The 21,899-nt window shown below is 36.3% G+C and overlaps 1 protein-coding gene and 1 pseudogene across 2 annotated transcripts; one reads left to right on the top strand and one right to left on the bottom strand.

Annotated features, from left to right (window-relative positions):
- The first annotated feature begins 252 nt into the window (after positions 1 to 252).
- LOC149385600 (uncharacterized) lies at positions 253 to 1,611 on the top strand. Its single transcript, XM_089626370.1, has 3 exons — positions 253 to 873; positions 963 to 1,499; positions 1,555 to 1,611. Exons 1-3 carry the CDS (start codon positions 253 to 255, stop codon positions 1,609 to 1,611), a joined length of 1,215 nt encoding a protein of 404 aa, XP_089482496.1.
- Positions 1,612 to 5,052: 3,441 nt separating this feature from the next.
- On the bottom strand, positions 5,053 to 8,419 carry LOC149385599 (GDSL esterase/lipase 1-like; annotated as a pseudogene). Its single transcript, XR_016301359.1, has 5 exons — positions 8,069 to 8,419; positions 7,848 to 7,969; positions 5,841 to 6,077; positions 5,493 to 5,739; positions 5,053 to 5,417 (listed from the first exon to the last, which is right to left on the bottom strand). The product of XR_016301359.1 is annotated as a GDSL esterase/lipase 1-like (transcript).
- Between the last annotated feature and the right edge of the window lie 13,480 nt (positions 8,420 to 21,899).

Raw genomic sequence — 21,899 nt, 5'->3', positions numbered from 1 at the left:
CCTAGTTCTCATGTCTTCAAGCAGGCAATCAGGCAACAAGCTATCAAAGAGGGCAAAGACGTCTATTTCAAGACAAACGAGGCCTAAAGGGTTAGGGCAGCGTGTAAGAACTCACATTGCAAATGGGTGTGTTATGCATCAAGTCTGGGAACAGGTGGTGCATTCCTTATCAAGACGTATGAACCAAAGCATACATGTCCTAGAGTGAACGTTAACAGATTTGCTACAGCTAGTTGGCTCGCGAAAGAGTATATGCAGAGCTTCAAAACTAACGACTCGTGGTCCGCACTAGAGTTCATGAACCGTGTCCAGAAGGACCATATCCTTAAGTGTAACGTGATGAAGGCATATAGGGCAAAAAGGCATGCAACGAAGGCTATTGAAGGGTCATATAATGAGCAGTACGCTGCATTTTGGAGCTACGCCGCTGAAATCAAGCGGTCAAACCCAGGGTCAACTGTGAAGATTGAATCCGAACTCAACAGTGAAGGACAGACAGTGTTTCAAAGGATTTATATATGTTTTGAAGCATGTAAACTTGGATTTAAACAATGCCGCCCTTTGATTGGTGTTGACGGATGCCATATCAAAGGCCAACATACCGGTCAGTTACTTTCAACGATAGGAATCGATGCCAACAACTCGATGTTTCTTATCGCGTATGCTGTTGTGGAAGCTGAATGCAAGTCCTCTTGGACTTGGTTTTTTGACCTATTCAGGGACGATTTGAGTCTCAACAACGGCCACCATTGGACGTTCATTTCTGATAAACAGAAAGGCCTTCAAGAGGCGTTGAATGATTTGTGGGGCGAGGGCTCAGTGCAAGGTGAACACAGGCACTGTGCACGTCATCTCCAAGGCAATTTTACGAAGGTCAAGTAAATGACATTTGTTATTTTCAATATATTCTGTTCTCATGTACTTCATTTGACACTTTATTGACTTGAATGATAATTGACCAGGTTCATAAGGGAGCATTTTTGAAAGCGAAAATGATGGCCGCGGCAATGGCTTATTCTCATGCTCGGTTTGAGGCAGAGATGGACCTAATCAAAGCTGAAGATCAAGACGCGTACGATTGGCTAATTGAAAAGGGTCCTCAATACTGGGCAAGATGCAATTTCAGGTCAGCTCCTAAGTGTGAAATAGTGTTAAATAACCTATGCGAAAGTTTCAACGGAACTAGGGCCATGCTTATGGCAAGGCAAAAACCAATATTGTCACTGTTGGAGCGCATTCGGATGTACCTACTGCAAAGGTTCTCCAAACAGAGAACAGCCGTTGAGAAGTGGCATGGTGAGCTTGGACCTAGAATTTTCAAGATCCTCGAAGCAAACAAAATTCTATCATCTGAGAATATTCCATACTGGGCTGGTGATTCTGATTACCAAGTCTCAAACATGTATGGAACCATGTACGTCGTGAATCTGTCTACACACTCCTGCTCATGCAATAGATGGAATTTGTCAGGTATTCCTCTGCTCTTTGCAATGTTCAGTGTAAACAGTCTTACTCTTTGCAATGTTAATTAAGTTTGTCTCTAATTCTATGCAGGCATTCCTTGTTCGCATGCAATCAGTTGCATCTGGCACCGACAGGAAGATCCTTTGACATATGTCTCCCATTGGTACAAGAAACCTTGTTACGAGAGCACATATATTCATCATATTAAGCCAATCAACCCTCTAGAGCAGTGGCCACGTACTGGACAACCACCACTGGCAATGCCTCCAAACAGAGTCAAACCAGGAAGGCCAAAGAAGCTTCGTCGACTTCAACATGACGAAGTAGTCCCTAGGCATAGAACAAAGATGACGAGGAAATATGTTCAGCCAAAGTGCACTGAATGTGGTCAACCGGGACACAACGTGAAAACCTGTTATAGAAGACAGAAAGAAAATGAGGTAACGTAATTGAAGGTTTCTTGTTATATCTCTTGTTATAATCCGACATTTTTGGTTTTTTCAGCGACATCGAAATGGACAGCGAGGACGCCCATCACGTCAAGGACGAAGGTCACAACCACCCAGTCAATCCAACCGGCCACCTATGGCTTCTCAACCATCCCAACCGTCCAGTCAATCAAACCAGCCACCTATGGCTTCTCAACCATCTCAACCATCCCCACCATCCAGTCAATCCAACCAGCCACCTATGGCTTCTCAACCATCCCAAGCAACTCGAGGATCACAACCAATCCAGCCAACAAGGGTATGTTTATAATTTGAAACATAGTTGTGATATTTAAGATAAGGACTGACATGGCTCATTTTGAATGTAAACAGAGAAGTCCGCGGTTCAGGAGTCAGAACACAAAGACCAACGTCATGCAACCGCGGGGTTTATTCAGAGACGAGTAGATGCTGTTTTTAGGACTTAGATTAAGCCTGTCTGAAGTCCTTATTTTGAACAATTTTTTTGGTTTAATGCTTTGATTATAATCAAGCATGTATATGTTGTAAAAAAGGCTAAAAATTTGTGGCAACCTAGAAGTACATGACATAACTTATCTCATTTTGGAACTTTAAAACAGATGTATGACTATCATGATTTGTCTCATATTATATGACATAACTTACTATATATTGAATGTTACAATTTTGTCACACATAGTTGAATCAATACATTGGAAGAATTTACATTGTTCATCAACTGCTCAACGTACAAAATAAGACTTTCTCATAGATAAGTTACATAACCAAAATAAGTTACAACATAAGACCTGCTCAAAGATAAGTTACATAACCAAAGATTTACCATTGATAAGTTGCATAACCAAGCTAAGTTACCACAGTCACTTCATCAACAACACAAACACAATCAATAAAATCAACAGAATCATTCGCTTCAGGAGTTTCAGTTCATTCTTTTCTTCGATTGATAGTAAATGTTCTTGAATTGCTCCTAATTGTGCTTCTATTGCTCTTAATTGTTCTTCCACTGCTCCTACTTGATCTTCTTGTAGTACATCGGCAACCTCCGGGAAGCTATTTTCTTGCGAATTTATCCTCTTCAAAAGCCCGGGAATAATCATTTTTGATCTAGCACAAATAGGAGGGTCGACCCACTCAATAAATCCACATCCATTTTTCTCCTGGTATAAAGTTCACCAATTCAAACATTGAAAAATCTCAAACTCGAAACAAAATCCTGAATAAATCCATACCTTATAATAAGGACACCCATAAAACTTTCGCCCAGGATTTTCCGATGTCCATGAAGTATACTCGACTCCGATATGACCGCATTTACACGCCGGAACTCGTCCACGACGCTCACTTGTCACCTTGCCGGCGTTGTTGCCTTGCTTGCGCAAATTCCTCCGCGACGATGAACTTTGACTCGACTCCATCGATCTTCCACGCTTGCCAATTCCTCCGATCCACTGAGTCACGAATCGCACTTCTCTCTCGACTGGTTTTCTAGGTCGGGACTTTCGATTTGGGGTTATTTGATTTGGGGTTATTTTCTTGTTCTATTAATTTAGAATTCATTAATTTATATATTCATTTTCATATACAAACAAGGGCAAAACGATAATTACCCTCCTTGTATCGCAGGCGTGACTTGCACGTGACCATTATCCGGCAATTTGGACAGAAAAATTAACAGAAGTACCAAATATGAAAATTGTCTGGTCATAATGGGCCAAGACTGTAGACTTTTTTCATCAGGGACCAAGGTGTTAAAGAGGTCAAAGACGAGGGGCCAAAAATGTCATTAATTCTATTTTTAAAGTGGAAGTCACGAGTTCGACCCCCATAATATATATATATATATATATATATATATATATATATATATAATATGTTAGCAGTTATCTTTTTCTTCTCTCTCTTTTGTGTGTATCCGTCCAAAATTGAGTGCAGTATTGTACATGGGTTCTTTACTACTCATCTCCACAATATTATCGGGAAATATCGAAATTGACGTGCCAACTGTTTTGTGATTACAACGAAACACACGCGCCAGGGATGCTTACATTTAAATTAGTGTATGTTATTGCGTCAAAAGTGCATTATTTGTGTTGTCTGAATGAAAAATTAAACAATTTAATAGTTTTAAAATTATTGATTAGGTAAACAGTCATGGATTTACATTTTTTTAAAAAATTAAATGTATAAAAATGTTCACATGTTAATTAACTAAAATATTTATAGTGTGAGAATGTATACAATTCGTGTAATAGTAATAGTTTATGGTATCAGAGATTTTCTTGAGGAAGATCGCTCTCCACAATATTATCGGGAAATATCGAAATTGACGTGCCAACTGTTTTGTGATTACAACGAAATACACGCGCCATCGATGCTTACATTTAAATTAGTGTATGTTATGGCGTCAAAAGTGCATTATTTGTGTTGTCTGAATGAAAAATTAAACAATTTAATAGTTTTAAAATTATTGATTAGGTAAACAGTCATGGATTTACGTTTAAAAAAAAAATTAAATGTATAAAAATGTTCACATGTTAATTAACTAAAATATTTATAGTGTGAGAATGTATACAATCCGTGTAATATTAATAGTTTATGGTATCATAGATTTTCTTGAGGAAGATCGCTTTCAGTAATGGCGGCACCTGAGTACAATTTCAATTCTCAGACCTAGTTATCATCATATGTTATTGTTTGCTCTATGCTTGTTATTTTTCTAAAACTCATGTCCGATTCTTTATGATTGTGTTAATTCATAATTGGTAAAGTGTCTCAGAAGTTGTCAAAATGCCTATGACATCAAAATTAATATTTCTAACTTGTTGAGATACCGGTGATATTTTCACAAGAGGAAACAGATTGTAGCAAAGTTAGATATTGACCAAGTAACATTTTTCCCCAAAGCTAAGAATCTCTCAGTAATTTGGATGATTGAAAATAGATCTTGTCTATGCACATACTTGTTAGAAAATAGATTTTGTATTAACGGCGAATGCTTTCGGTAAGCTCTGCTCTTGACCCTTGTCCTCCCAAAGTGATTGCCAAATATCATTCAAAATAGTCCAACAACCAAATTTTATGAATATATCATTCGGTCAATTAGTAAATGCTGTCAAAATTTAGCAATGGTTAAAGATATAACCATATTGATAATGTAAAACACCTGAATAATGATGGAGATGGATAATATATTTTTTATTTTTATTTTGTAATAATGTCAAGAGCTAAATAGCTTGTAATTTAAAGGATTCTTTGCCCATTTCAAAGAGTTGTTTGAGACTGTACGGCCATGCCATGTTCGAATTTCCAGTCCAAAATAGCTCAGCCAAGTGCTCATAGACCATCTCTGTTGGGTGTACAGCATCAAAAAAAAGGAATTCATTTGGATTTTCGCACAATCATACTCCGAAACCTTTCCACAAGTATTATATCCTCTATACGGACCAGACCCGCAACAAGCCATCTTCGCTTCCTTGAAACCTTAATGAGTAAAAACAAGAACATTATTGTGATGTATAACTGGCGCATATATTTTATTTACATCTAATTAATTACCGTATTTTGACGGATTGTCTGATATTTGGCTAAATGAAGCGAAAAAGTCAAGGATCGAGTACTTGAAACCGTCAAGCTGGTTCTGAGCTAGGCTTTGAAGGGTTTGAGAAAGTGCTTTGTTGTGTAGCTTTGCAACTTCAACTAGCTCTTCAACACAACCGTCTTTCCGCGCTCTCAATAAAGGAATGCAACCCATAGGCGACAAGTTTAGGAACCCAAATTTTTGGCCTCCTTTATTATGTATCTCCTGAATTAAGAAAAAAAAATCTATTTATTTTTGTTCGCATTGCAATTATATAAGAGATTGCTTCATTATTAGACAGTAACTTATGTATTTTACTTTCTTACTTGTATAATATTTGTATAATTTCTGATTACGATGCCAATGAACTCTTCCATGGAGCGTTGAGAGAGAAAGAGAGACGGGTTTTTGTCAAATGCGTCGAAATAATCGTTGCCCCCAACACTAAATAAGTAGACAGCCGAGGAAAAGAAGGCTTTCACTTCCTCTTCGCCGCCTAATTCCTGGCGCAACCGCTTCTCTACATTGTTGAAGTTTCTCACTTGTGTTCTGAGGTCTATCACCTGAATGAGTTCGGAAACACGAAAACTACGTTAAAACACTCTAAGAGCTTTGAATTTTGTGACCTAAACTTTTCTTTGCGCGACATAACACTTTTTGCGCAAAGCACCGATGGTAGAAAAAAATAAAGGACACAAAAAGGGCCGGTATTTTTATTGACTATGTTTTCTTTTACCGTGAGTCAAACTCATTTGCTTATTTACTTTGGCTTACCATCGAGTTGACCGCTCTTGTCGGGTATGGATTTTTATTTTTTGATGATAGGAATATAAATTCACACACTGAAAGTCTAACAAAGTGCAAAACAAGTAACGGGTCTAATTGTTAGGACTCGATTATATATGAGTGAACGCAAAAAGCCACCATTCGAAGCAGTGACGGATCCAGGTGGGGGCCAGGGTGGGCCAATGCCCCCCTCAATTTTTGAAAATTATTTTTTTAACCCCAAATTTTTATATATATATATTTTTTTTTATAATTTTACCCCTAAATTTTACTATAATTATGTTTTGGACTCAAATTTGTAAGTTTTTTTTTCAATAATGCCCCTCCTAAAAAATATTTCTCAAATTTGCTCCCCCTTGATTGAAATCCTGGCTCTGTCATTGATTCGAAGGACATGTTATTAATTTAAAGAGAGAATGAAAATTAACAAGATTAATAAAGTTACGAATAACTCATCTCGTGTGTTACATGTACGTAGTTTAGGAAAAGTATATACAAATATTTATGATTTAAATTTGTGCAACCAAAGAGAACAAAACTTGCATTCTTGTGGGTAGTAGTGTAGTGATTACTCTTAAGAATTATCGCCATGCATGGAGGAGGGGTCACATCCTCAAACCTTGCGTCGTTTTGTTAATTTTTTTAAAAATAAAAAAGAGCCCTGTTAAAAGTTAAAACATGTTTTTTGAACATTCTAATAATAAATACTACTTTTCTGATATCTTTCTTCTTTACTTTTCAAATATTCCACGCGTGAAATTTGAAATCAGATGCGTTAATGTATATATAATATAGTAATCGAATTTAATAGTGCGTTTGGAACTTTGAATGTAGAATGGAAATGAAAATATAGTCCATATTGATATTCCATATTTGTTATTATTCTTGTGTTATATGTTTGAATTGAGAAAACTTTGAAGGAAATGAAATAAAAGGGAAAATAGGATGAGGAATGTGTAATTAAACGAGGGATTCCATTCTCCTAGAAAATCTTTCTTTTTCCCCCTCAAATTTTGATGCCTTCCAAAATTGATAATTTTAATTTTATCATCAGATTTACCTGGTAGTTTCATTTTCCTTTGAATTTTTAATTTCTCTCATATTTTCCGGATTGCAAACGCACATTTTATTAATATACTTCAAAATGTCAGCGTTAATAATAAAACCATTTCAATGTATAATAATCACGTACATGAGCTCGTGGGCGAGTCAGGGTGTTTACCACTAAACTAGTTCCTTTGTGAAAAAACTTATAGCTCTTGAAAAGACATAGTATTCTCTTTCAAAGAAAAAGAAATCCAATCTTTTCGAATATTTAAAATATAAACACCACTTTTAGATTTTTTTTTTCCTTTCTACTTTCTAAACTTTCACGGTTACTAGATCATTACGATTGAAAATAAGATGCTTATTTGTTAAAATAAATAAATAAGATGCTTGTTAAGAAAAGACATTCTTCTATAATATATATATATATATATATATATATATATATATATATATATATATATATATATATATATATATATATATTGAAATAAACTTACACGGCCTTGATGAGTTTCGGAAAGAACTCCGGCCGCACCAGAAGCGAAGTTGACCCCGTAAGTGTAGTTGCGAAAACCGGGCTGTAAATACGGCGAAACCAAAGGCAATTTGGCGTACTCACCTACAAAAATTAACAATCCACAAACACGCACTAAGTATATTAATTGTTGTTGTTCTAACTAGTATTCAAAGTCCTATACATGATATGGATATACTTAACAGATGAAATCAGGAATGGTACGGCCATTCGTATATCTGCCTGTGGGATGACCAAAGAAGGTTTCTCCGTAAGGCCATACATTCACGTGACGTGGGGTTTCTATGTAGTTGTTGTTTCCTGCGTCGAATATCGAGTCTCCAAAAACAAACAACGCCGTCGGCTTCTCGGCTCCGGCGAAGATTAGGGACGAAACTAATAGTGTGAAAACTACGGACCAAATATAATTGGCAAAGACGGTCGACTTTTTCGGGCATGTCATGGTCGATGATTTGGAGTTGAAGGAGAGCCGCGAACTGACGATGAATTAAGAGTCTATATCTTGTGGTTTGAGCAACGACGTACGATATTCTATATATATCCTTGGGACATATATACAATACACGCTAAGTTATTTAATATGGTAATATTTATTTCTTTCCTTTACTTTGTCGTGCACCCACGTAATATATAAGTTTGGTATAGAACTGTATGTTGGTCCTTCATACTTTATCTGGCAATATAAATTAAACACTCCACTAACAATGCATTATTCTTTGTTTAACATATATATATATATATATATATATATATATATATATATATATTTGAGTTTTCGTTATCCGAATTGGTAAGTTTGGGTAAAATATATAGGTATAAATTATAATACTCTGACTATCATAATTTTACGCAGTGTTATTGACCAGAATTCACTCTAATATTCCATATGCAAGTAAAAGATGTTCATGAATGGAAATTCCGAACTTCTCAACGGACCAGTTTTAAATTAATCGACAAACACCGTTGCTATTTTTGGCTCATGTTATGACCAGATTTATATAAATGCATCATGCATACATACAGGGATGAAGCCAGGATTTCCATTTAAGGGGGGCTAATTTGTAAAAAAAAATTCAGGGGGGCTAATTTGTAAATTTTAAGGGTAAAAAAATTGTAAAAAAAATTAAAAGTGGGTAAAAAATGCAAAAAAAAAAAAAAAATTGAGGGGGGGCTAATTAGAGCTGGCTTCGTGCCTGCATACATACATAATATTATATTATATGCATGTTGTAACTTGTAAGCAAATATATATATATATATATATATAGATATATATAACACTGATTTTTTAAAACAATGATTTTAAAACACTGATTTTTTTTTTTTTTTCGGTTTAAACCACTAAATTGATGTTAATTTACTATTCAATATTTTTCAATCAATGTCAATTATAATTTATTATAGTTAATGAACGTCAAATTAGGGTTTTAATTACTGATTCTAATAATGGACGTTATAATTAAATTTTCAATTACTAATTAATTTTTTTTTTCATTTTTTATAAATTAATTCCCTTTCTTAATTAGCCTTATTTATTTATACAAATAATAATAAGCAATTACCCTCAATTAATTTGTTTTTATTTTAATGAATTTAATTCAATGAATGATTCTTTTTATTAATTTTGTTTTATTTGTAATGAATATTAATAATAGTAACTAATGATATTCAATTATATATATCTCATGGTAGCTATCTTGATCTAGTGGTAATTGCACACATATTTCGATTGAAAGATCTTGGGTTCGAACCTCAGGAGCTGCAGAAATGCATATCCCCCTTACAAATGAAGGATTTATCGTCGTCTGTGCTTGTACTGCTATAATATATCATTTAATCTTCACAGTGACGCTTCTAAAAAAATTATATATCTCATTTAAATTCCTTATGTTAAAAATTTAGTCAGTTGAAGTATAATTCTAATTGTTAGCCATTTAAGTATTTTATACGATTTCTTCAATTAATGAGCATTAATTACTATTTTTCAATTATGTTTTTTTTTCAATTCATTATCATAAGACCCTATACGTCCTCCTTGGTAGAGTATCATTGATATATACGATTTTAGGTTAATCTATGAATATTATTATGCCGTTATTTTCACAAGATATAAATAACACCCTAAGAACAAAAAATGACACATCAAACTTATATAGACAAGGCTTAAGCCAACAAGCAAACTCACGCGCCAAACTCCGGATCAACACTCATAAGATGTCTCTCAAACAAGCTCCCAAAAGAGACTCTCAAAACATGTTTTCAAGCCTGACTCCTTGACAAATCTTCAAGACAAAGCCATAAGCATGACCACCTGATCGGCCAAAGAAAATGTCCACTCGGTCGGCCAAATAAAATGACCATCCGGCAGACTAAAATAGAAGACCATTCGGATGGCCAAAGAAAATGACCACCCGGCCAGCCAAAAAATGAAGACTACCCAGCTGACCAAAGAAAATGACCACCCGGTCGGCAAAAAAAAAAGATCACTCGGCCATCTTCACTCGGCCAAGACCACCCGGTCATCTTCACTCGGTCAAGATCACTTGACTGTCTTCGCTCGGCCAAGATCACTCGGTTGTTTCACTCGGCCAAGATCACCCAGTCATTGACCCGAGCCCAAGCATGTCTTGAGCCCGACATGAGATCTCCCACACGTCAAAATTTGCTTGGATTTGAATTTTCATTTCGTTTTTTCGATGATAAATCAAAATCAATTTGAGTTATACCATGGATTTTTCTAACAGAAGAAAATTTACTATGGATTTTTATTTTCATCAATTTTTTTTTGGTTATAAACATAACTTAAGTGGAAGCATTGTTTTTTGCATTGTCTGTGCAATAAACCTATAAGACGATGCCTCAATTGCTAAAACGACGTTACAATTGCGAAAATGACATCATAATGCAAAAATGATAACTCAGTCAAATAGACCAAAAAATATGTTTGATCAAAACCGAGGACCGATAAACATGCTTGCGAGTTATGTCATGATGGCACGCGACCCTGCTTCACGCGCTAAGCGACAAGCGCCAAGCACCAAACACCAAGCGACAAACGCCACACGCCACGCACTAAGCGATAAGCACCACACACCAAGCGACAAGTGCTAAGCGTCACGCACCACGCGCCAAACGTCAAAAGCCATGCACCAAGAGCCAAGCGCCAACATCCTATAAATAACTCACTCACACAAACCATAAGGTAAGTCAATATTAGCTCACAAAAGTGATTTCAACTTAGGACTCTCTCAACTCTGAATTCTCTTAACTCTCATTTTTTTTTCTCTTAAACTCTCAAGAGAAATCTCTCACCTAAAAGCAAAAAAGAGGAATAATCCACTTCCTTTCTCTCTAGAATTGAAGAATAAATATTCTCCCTCTCTCTCTCTCTCTCTCTCTCTCTCTCTCTCGCTCGTAGTTTCTTTCACAAATGAAGACTAAAATTATGCAAAATTATGCAAAAGTGTCAAAGACTTTGAGAAATCTAATTCTCATATTCTTCGCTTAATAAGATGAACATTTATATATCACCATTTGTATCTTATCTTCCAACTACAGGGAAGAACACGACGAATCACACTGTCCACCTTGGTTTCCTAGGGTCTCCATCGTGCTCATAACGCCTAAGATCGATATATGCCGTAACTCACACTTCGACGCGTGTCTCGAGAATGTTATCCGAGAAATCGCATTAACATTTTGGTGCTAGAATGAGGGGGATCTCAAGAACAACCACGAGCTCTCCACCGACAAACTCATTAATTTCCTCCGTGGAAGACCACAAGATTCCCAACAATAAATTGCTAGCCACATTTCCATCTCTGAGGGTGGCACCCTTTTTGCAAGAAGCATCGTGTTCAACACTCGGGCCCGAGCCCGCCAAGCCTAAGAGATGACGCCCGTCAAGAAGAGGCTTTCCCTGCACCCGTTCATGGTGACCGAAACACACGAATTGAGCGAATCGAGACGAGTATCTTCTGTCTCGCCGGCATTGTCGTGAGACTCGGAGGACAAGGCACCCTCGTCGATGACATCTTTGACGAGAAAGATGCACCAGGCGACAACCTTGAAGGTGAAGCACCCGAGCCCCTACAAGAGGAAAGCGACGATGTCCCTGATCCCAACATTCAGGACATCGGCCACAACACCCTTGAATGGGCACGAGGAGTTCATGATCATCACCGATGCCGTGTGGCTCGTCGAACGATGGTCGAGCCAATGCCACAAAACCACCCGGCCGCATCACAAAGTTCTAACTCATTCTCCGAGACTAGAACAGATTGGTCGCGTCCGTCCGCCTTTGATCACCGAGGCCATGGAAAATACATGAAAGATAGCGGAGACACTCGAAGGTTTACGCCACTAAGATGCGTCCACGACCCGAGACCTGTGACTCACCATGACGAGGATAGAAGGTGACAACTCAATGCCTGATGAGAGATTCCACGGGATCCTCCGCCTCTCGAACCAGCGAACCCCCGAGCGGTAGCAGGACCAATCCTGGCTGACCCAACTCCACCACACATCGTGCCTCTCAACCAAGCGTCTAACGAGCGGACGCACGAAAATACTTCTCCCCGTAGCAACCCCTACCGAGGAGCTTCATGAATCCAGAAACATAGGAGACTTCAACGTCGAAATTCTCGCAGAGGACTTTGAGCAGCCTCCGCCAGCCGCCGGCATGAAACTTGACGTGCGCCCAGATCCGGAAGCTGAAGCTGACGGTCCAGCCTCTCCTGTCGGCGTTGAGGCCGATGGTGATTGAAATGAAACGGGTCTAACCTCTCTCTGACCCGGAACACATAAGAGGCTCTCAAGTCTGCCCTGGCCCACTTCTCCTAGTTCGCCCAAAACCACACGTCGGAGGTTCAGAAGCTCGTGACGTGTCTCATCTGCGCCGAGCGGCTCGATCGATTGTTGGTGATTATTGCACCTTGATAACCATATTAAGTGTGGAAAAAATTAATTACACTAACAAGAGCTAATTAATGTTATGGTTATCTAACAAGATCTAGATTTACTTATTAATTATTCATGAAAGCAATGTCAGTAATAGTTACATGTTTTGGATCAGCTATTGAATCTTCAAACTTTGACTCCTTCGTCTTCAGTCTTAAAAGATTATCTTCAAGCTTTAGCTCATCGACGCTCTAAACTCGTCAGTGATGACACTGTAATCTTCCGAGACGAATAAGAAAGATGAATGACACAATCTTTATCACACTACGATCTACAATGAGGTGTTTAGATCGCACCGTGTTTATGCGATTGAAATCATAGAGTTCCAAGAGGGGGAAATGAGCGTCGACAAAGAGAGAGAGAGGGATAGCTCTTTTGGTCGAAATTTCTGTAGCACAAAAGTGTGTATGTTGCTTTCTCATGAACCTCTATTTATAGTAGTGGAAATGATATATTCTTGGTAGTTTCCAAAATATATTATTTCTTTATATTGTGTTCACACTAGTGAATCAAAGCTTGGCCATTGGATCTTATCTCATGAATCATATTTTCTCTCTTAGCCATCAGATCAATATCTATGAGATTTTATTTTCTGTTTAAATTGAGAATATTTATTAATGATAGAATAAATTAAATATCTTATTTCCTTTTAAATATTATTCTCTCCTAATATTCATGAGAGAGAATAAATGACAATATCTTATTTCCTTTTAAATATTATTCTCTCTAAATATACATGAGAGAGAATAAATGACAATATCTTATTTTCTTTTAAATATTTTTCTCTCTCATTTATTTAAACAACTAAAGAGAAAATATTGTTAAGTACCAATTAATGATGGACAGAATTAGAGGCACACAGCCAAGGGGATTTGGCGCAAATCTTGTGCCAAAATCTCCTTAAAATTCGTCCATCCTATATTGTGCAAGGTCCAATTGCTTAAAACCCAATTAATTATTTATTTACTTGGTCCAACAATAAACAAATAAGTAATTGATTAATTATTTACTTGATCAAACAATAAATATTAATACTACCATAAAAATTGATGTTGTCAATCACAATTACAGCTAGTGAGGTTATAATAATGAAAACATTATTATTCGAAAGTTCTTATTCGCCTTTATCAGAGCCGAATCGTGGACTATGGACCTGGTCTTAGAAGCTTAACAAATCCAATGAAAAGACAAAAAACAATATTTTCTCTTAACTACATCAATTTGTCTAATCTTGGTCAGACTCCACCTTACAAGCCAAGGCTGAATCCTCCTTGGTACTAGAATTATATTTAGTCATCGTGAGGAGTGTCCACTGATATAGTCAGTTCGTGATCAAGATCCTCCAAGTCAAACCCGTATCGAGAAAAGTTAATTATTTCGTTATACTTTTCTTGACACCTATAATCCCTAAGCATTGTTGCTTCCCCAGCGAAAGATTCTTCCGAATGTACAAACTTCAGAAGTGCGCACAATATATCAGTTCTGGAATCAACCCTTAGGTGAGAGAACATTTATCTTCTTCCAGGAAGGCTGGATTTCGTATTTGTAAATCACTTCCCACTCGAACCATGTTCCACAACTCCCAAGACACACGATGTGATTAACATGATAGTGGCCTTTTAGCGAATGAGTCAAAAAGTGTGGTAACATGATCCAGTGTCCATGATCATTTCAGGATTTAGATCAAGTCTCACTGTGACTATCATTTGTGACCTCGGTTAGTGTGTCGTAACGGTCCTTAAACGACACATCTACAACAAAGATTTTTCCGGGTCGTACACTTACCACAAGTGTAGAATGCTCCCACTAAGTGATCAACCTTTACTTGTGTACCACATATATGATTTCAGATTCAGCTAAGCAGGCATGAACCAATCCTCGACCGGTTTTAGTTCATTGCCCAAGCTTAGATGCCGTGCATGTGACTTAGTTCGATACAGAGACTATGAGTTAATAAATGTTTGATAAATCTTAATATATAAGAAATAATGCTTTCGATTCGAATAACTTATAAATGTCAAAACTTTATTTTATTAATATTTCAGTGAGAATTTACAAAAAAAACATCTTCTCGCATGCAAGAATTCTAAACACCGATCACTATATCAGAATGTGCTCTAGCCGGAGAATCGGGACAAAGTCACCGAAAATTTTGACGTGGGCCCACGAGAGCCCATTGGAGGTGGCGGTGGCGGATGGAGCTCAGGCCATGCCGGCGCTGCTTAAGTTCGTGGCGGTGGTGGCCGGAAAGAGGCGACAGAGAAAGGATTGAGAGGCCATGAAAGCTTTTAAGATTTTTTTACTATGTGTTGAAAGAGGGAGATTGAGAGAACAAAGAATGAGAGATTGATTTTGTGGGGACAAAAAGAAAATTAAGGGTAAAAGAGTCTTTGCACACTTGGCCAACTAGTAGAATTGTCCAAATTAACATTTGATGAAAAATAGGAGGTGGGTCATCAAATGGAAGTAGATATGTCAATTTCTCTAATATTTATTGAAAGAAGTATTTACAAGAATCCTCTCTGAACTTCTACACGGTTAACAATTTGCCACTTGTTCTAAAAATCGTACATAACAAACCTTGAAATCTAGAATTGTATCAAAATGAGTCATTCTGTCAATAATTTTTCACAAACGTTGGGTTTTTATCACGTTTTTAGCACGTGGCATGGTTGTATTTTGGAAAGTATCAAAATATCCCTATATTTAAAGATAAAATTGTAAATTCAATTTTAAGTTATTTTTAATTTTTTATTCACACCCCTCTCTCTCTCCAAAACAAAAAACATGTACTATATCATCTCAAACCCAATGCTCTCTCTTGGGCTGCCGGAGCTCCGCCACCAAAACGACCACAGTCGGACTCTCTTCAGCAACGTTGATGCTCGACCTTTCCGACGGCAATCACCAGTCCAAAAAATCCTTAATTAAAACGCTTTGCTGTCCTCATCCCCGACGACTTCCACATCGACAATTCTTCCTCTCCTTAGACCACTCATCCTTCAAATGTGTTCATGGATCGGTTTAGCGACTCTGACCATGACTCCTCTTGTCCTTTGATGATGGGCTTCACCGAGAACGGTTTGACGAGGAAAAAAAATCCAGATTTGGGGTTTCAATTGATATCCACTTAGTGTAGAGGTGGAGAAAGATCACGAATTCGGAACTAGGATTACAATTCATCGCAGGAACAAAGAAAAGTTTCAACACAAAAGACTTGAGAGGAGAGTAGGGATCGAATATAGGGAAAGAGATTTGGCAGGTTTTAGGCGAGGATCTCCGATGGCTCACTTTCGAATCGCGTTCGCAGTAACATCGGAATTCAACTTGATCCTCGTCGTTCGCTCCACTCAAAGTAAAGATTTGGTCCGAGAAGAAGAAGAAGCCCGTGGATATGATTGGATTTCCTTTCGGTCAGGGTGGTCTCAGATTTGGGAGATTACTTCGATCAGGTAGTACGGCGGGGAAGAGTTGGAGTTTGGAGATGGGTAGGGTTTCTAGCCATGAAATTATAGACGGTGTGGTTTGAAATACATTTTAAACAAAATATAAAGAAAAGGAAAATACATTTTACCCTTAACTGCATAACACTGTTTGAAATTTTTTGACAGAAGGATTTATTTTGATACAATGCAAGATTTCAAGGTTTGTTGTGTACGTTTTTCAAGTACAAAGGGCATAGTGTTACTCGTGTAAGAGTTCAAGGGGATCCTTGTAAATACTCCTTATTGAAATGGTTCACGTTTAATGAAATTATATATTTTGACGCATTTGAAGGAGTGAAAGCAATAGATTGTCTAGATATGAACGAATTCAATAGATGTAAATATTTAAAAAAAAATGTGATTAATTTAAGAAGAGAAACCAATATTTTTTTAAAATTTAAGCAATTTTAATAACCGTAAATATTTCATGACAAAGTTAAAAATATTTCGAAATTATATATATATATATATATATATATATATATATATAACATTAATAGAGAAAATACACACTATGGAATTAAAGTCTTCAAGTAGATACTATATAGAGGAGAAAAATCTTTTTTTAAGTGAATCTTATTTGAACTTGAATTTGGATAAATTTGAAATTTATGATAAAATCTGTTTCTTGATGTCACTTTATAGTGTTATTGACAAGATGGGTTATGCAATTTCAGTGTGCAAAGTATGCAACACAAATCCTCTAGACGCATAATTACTTCAAACTGACTATGAATTCAAGCACCATTGATCATCACCTATTTTTAGCACCTTTTTTTTTTTTCTTTCTCTACTTACTTATTGTATTCAAATTCGTCTAATATAAGATCAATCCGATCTAAATCTCCGGTGTATGGATTGATCACCCTATTCAGCCAAGACAATTATTCTCATACATTTTTTTATCATCAACGTTAACGGTAACAATAACTATTTCCGTATAAACATTGAAGAAAACTCATGCACAGAAAAAGGCAAAATTCATATGCGTGCCACAGATGATAAAGCTTCAAAATATATACTAGACAAGCAATAAAGCTTCACTTTATATGAGACAACCGACCAGTATAAAATGTCACCAACAATCCAGAAGTAGAAATGGAAAGTGCTCCCGTGTTATTAAAGAACAACGTCCTAATAATATTTCGGAATAATATGAATTGAAATAAATGAGAGGATGACAAATATGTGACACGACAAGTGTTTTTTTTTTTGTTTTTTTTGTTTTTTTATTTTTTTATTTTTTTATTTATCATTATCTCCTCTATGCGTGTTTAATGAACATTTAGAAATACCTTGTAAAGTTCAAATTGAAAAATTTCTGAAGCACAAAAATGTGTTATATGAACTCCTATTTATAGTAGTGGAAATGATTTATTTTTGGTAATTTCCAAAATATATTATTTCATTTTATTGTGTTTACACTAGTGAATCAAAGCTTGACCCTTGATCTCATCTCATGAATCATACTTTCTCTTTTAACCATTAGATCAATATCTATGAGATTTTATTTTCTGTTTAAATAGAGAATATTTATTAATGAGAGAATAAAGGAAATAACTTATTTCCTTTTAAATATTATTCTCTCATAATATTTATGAGAGATAATAAATGAAAATATCTTATTTCATTTTAAATATTATTCTCAATAAATATTCATGAGAGAGAATAAATGACAATATCTTATTTCTTTTTAATTATTTTTTTCTCATTTATTTAAACAACTAAAGAGAAAATATTGGTAAGTACCAATTAATGATGGACACAATTAGAGGGACACGGCCAAGGGGATTTGGCACAAATCTTGTGCCCAAATCTCCTTAAAATTTGTCCATCTCATATTGTGCAAGACCCAATTGCTTAAAACCCAATTAATTATTTATTTAGTTGGTCCAACAATAAACAAATAAGTAATTGATTAATTATTTACTTGATCAAACAATAAATATTAATATTACCATAAATAATTATTTAATTATGCAAATACTCATATTTCAAAATTGATGCTGTCAATCACAATTACAGCTAGTGAGATTATAATAATAAAAAAATTATTATTCGAAAGTTCTTATCCGCCTTTATCAGAGCCGAATTGAGGACTATGGACCTAGTCTTAGAAGCTTAACAAATCCGATGAAAAGACAAAAAAAGGCATTTATCTTAACTACATCAATTTGTCTAATCTTGGTCAGACTCCACCTGGCAAGCCAAGACTGAATCCTCCTTGGTACTAGAATTATATTTAGTCATTGTGACGAGTGTCCACTAATATAATCAGTTCATGATCAAGATCCTCCAGGTTCAATCTGTGTCGAGAAAAGCCAATTATTCTGTTATACTTTTCTTGACACCTATAAGCTCTAAGCATTGTTGATTCCCCAGCGAAAGATTCTTCCGAACGTACAAACTTCGGAAGTGCACGCAATATATCGGTTATGGAATTTACCCTTAGGTGAGAGAACATTTACCTTATTTCAGGAACGTTGGATTCTGTATCTGTAAATCACTTCCCACTCGAATCATGTTCCGCAACTCCCAAGACATAAGCTGTGATTAACATGATAGTGTCCATGATCACTTCAGTATTTAGATCAAGTCTTACTGTGACTATCATTTGTGATCTCGGTTAGTGTGTCGTAATGGTCCTTAAACGACACATCTACAACCAAGACTTGTCCGGGTCGTACACTTACCACAAGTGTAGAATGCTCCCACTAAGTGATCAACCTTAACTTGTGTTCCACATATATGATTTCAGATTCAGCTACCCAGGCATGAACCAATCATCGACCAGTTTTAGTTCATTGCCCAAGCTCAGATGCCGTGCATGTGACTTAGTGCGATACAGAGACTATGATTTGATAAATGTTTGATAAATCTTAATATATAAGAAATAACGCTTTCAATTCAAATAACTTATAAATGTCAAAAATATTATTTTATTAATTTTTCAGTGAGAATTTACCAAAAACATCTTTTCGTGGGCAAGAATTCTTGACACTGATCACTATATCAGAATGTTCTCTAGCCGGAGAATTAGGACAAAGTCACCGGAGATTTTGACGTGGGCCTACGAGAGCCCATTGGAGGTGGCAGTGGCTGATGGAGCTCAGGCCATGCCGGCGCTGCTTAAGTTCGTGGCGGTGGTGGCCGGAAAGAGGCGGCAGAGAGAGGATTGGGAGGCCATGAAAGCTTTTAAGATTTTTTTTGCTATGTGTTGAAAGAGAGAGACTGAGAGAACAAAGAATGAGAGATTGATTTTGTGGGGAAAAAAAGAAAATAAAGTCTTTGCACAGTTGGCCAACTAGTAGAATTGTCCAAATTAACATTTGATGGAAATAGGAGGTGGGTCATCAAATGGCAGTAGATATGTCAATTCCTCTAATATTTATTGAAATGAGTATTTACAAGAATCCCCCCTGAACTTCAACACGGTTAACACTTTGCCGCTTGTACTCGAAAAACGTACATAACAAACCTTGAAATCTAGAATTGTATCAAAATGAGTCCTTCTGTCAACAATTTTTTACAGACATTGGGTTTTTTGTCACGTTTTTAGCACGTGACATGGTTGTATTTTGGAAAGTATCAAAATATCCCTATATTTAAAGATAAAATTGTAAATTCAATTTTAAGTTATTTTTGATTTTTTATTCACACCTCTCTCTCTCCAACACAAAAAACATGTACGATATCATCTTAAACCCAATGCCCTCTCTTGGGCTGCCGAAGCTCCGCCACCAAAACAACCGCAGTCGGACTCTCTTCAGAAACGCTGATGACTCGTCCTCTCCGACGACAATCACCAGTCCGAAAAACCCTTAATTAACCACTTCACTGTCCTCATGCCTGACGACTTCGACATCGATAATTCTTCCTCTCCTCAGACCACTCATCCCTCAAACGTGTTCATGAATCGGTTTAGCGACTCTGACTATTACTCATCACGTCCTCTGATGATGGGCTTCACCGAGAACGGTTTGACGAGAAAAAAAATCATGATTTGGGATTTCAATTGATACCCACTTAGCGTAGAGGTGGAGAAAGATGACAAATTCGGAACTGGGATTACAATTCATCGCATGAACAAAGAAAAGTTTCAACACAAAAGACTTGAGATGAGAGTAGGGATCGAATATAGGGAAAGAGATTTGGCAAGTTTTAGGGTGAGGATCTCTGATGGCTCACTTTCGAATCGCGTTGGCAGCAACATCCGAATTCAACTCGATCCTCATCGTTCGGTCCACTTAAAGTGAAGATTTGGTCCGAGAAGAAGAAGAAGCCCGAGGATATGACTGGATTTCCTTTCGGTAAGGGTGGTCTCGGATTTGGGCGATTACTTCGATCAGGTGGTACAGTGGGGAAGAGTTGGGGTTTGGAGATGGGTAGAGTTTCCAGCCATGAAATTGGAGGCGGTGTGGTTTGAAATACATTTTAAACAAAATAAAAAAATATAAAGAAAAGGAAAATACGTTTTACCCTTAACTGCATAACACCGTTTGAAATTTTTTGACAGAATGATTTATTTTGATACAATGCAAGATTTCAAGGTTTTCTTGTGTACGTTTTTCGAGTATAAGGGGCAAAGTGTTACTCGTGTAAGAGTTCAAGGGGATCCTTGTAAATACTATATAGAGGAGAAAAATATATTTGTTAAGTGAATCTTATTTGAACTTGTATTTGGAAAAATTTGAAATTTATGATAAAATCTGTTTCTTGATGTCACAATATAGTGTTATTGACAAGATGGGTTATGCAATTTCAGTGTGCAAAGTATGCAACATAAACCCTCTAGACGCATAATTACTTCAAACTGACTATGAATTCAAGCACCATTGATCATCACCTATTTTTAGCACCTTTTTTTTTTTTCTTTCTCTACTTACTTATTGTATTCAAATTCGTCTAATATAAGATCAATCCGATCTAAATCTCCGGTGTATGGATTGATCACCCTATTCAGCCAAGACAATTATTCTCATACATTTTTTTATCATCAACGTTAACGGTAACAATAACTATTTCCGTATAAACATTGAAGAAAACTCATCCACAGAAAAAGGCAAAATTCATATGCGTGCCACAGATGATAAAGCTTCAAAATATATACTAGACAAGCAATAAAGCTTCACTTTATACGAGACAACCCACCAGTATAAAATGTCACCAACAATCCAGAAGTAGAAATGGAAAGTGCTCCCGTGTTATTAAAGAACAACCTCCTCTAATATATTGGAATAATATGAATTGAAATAAATGAGAGGATGACAAATATGTGACACGACAAGTTTTTTTTGTTTTTGTTTTTGTTTTTATTTTTATTTTTTTATTTTTATCATTATCTCCTCTATATGCGTGTTTATGAACATTTAGAAATACCTTGTAAAGTTCAAATTGAAAAATTCAGTTCCTTATCCATGCCAACATTTAATATATATTTATAAGAAAATGTACGTGTTTATACAGATGATACATGATAGAAAAAAGCAGACCTGAACTAATACAATCTCACAAAAACAACACCATATTGAGTATAGCTTCATAAGCATTATTAACTATCAGTCGAACAA

This window comes from Urtica dioica, chromosome 9 (assembly GCF_054948205.1).
Source record: "Urtica dioica subsp. dioica isolate 48M chromosome 9, U.dioica_male_clone48M_v1_H2, whole genome shotgun sequence".
In the NCBI taxonomy this organism is placed as follows: Eukaryota; Viridiplantae; Streptophyta; class Magnoliopsida; order Rosales; family Urticaceae; genus Urtica; species Urtica dioica.
The sequence above is the reverse complement of the archived record's forward strand: the minus strand, read 5'-3'. Positions and strand labels throughout refer to the sequence as shown.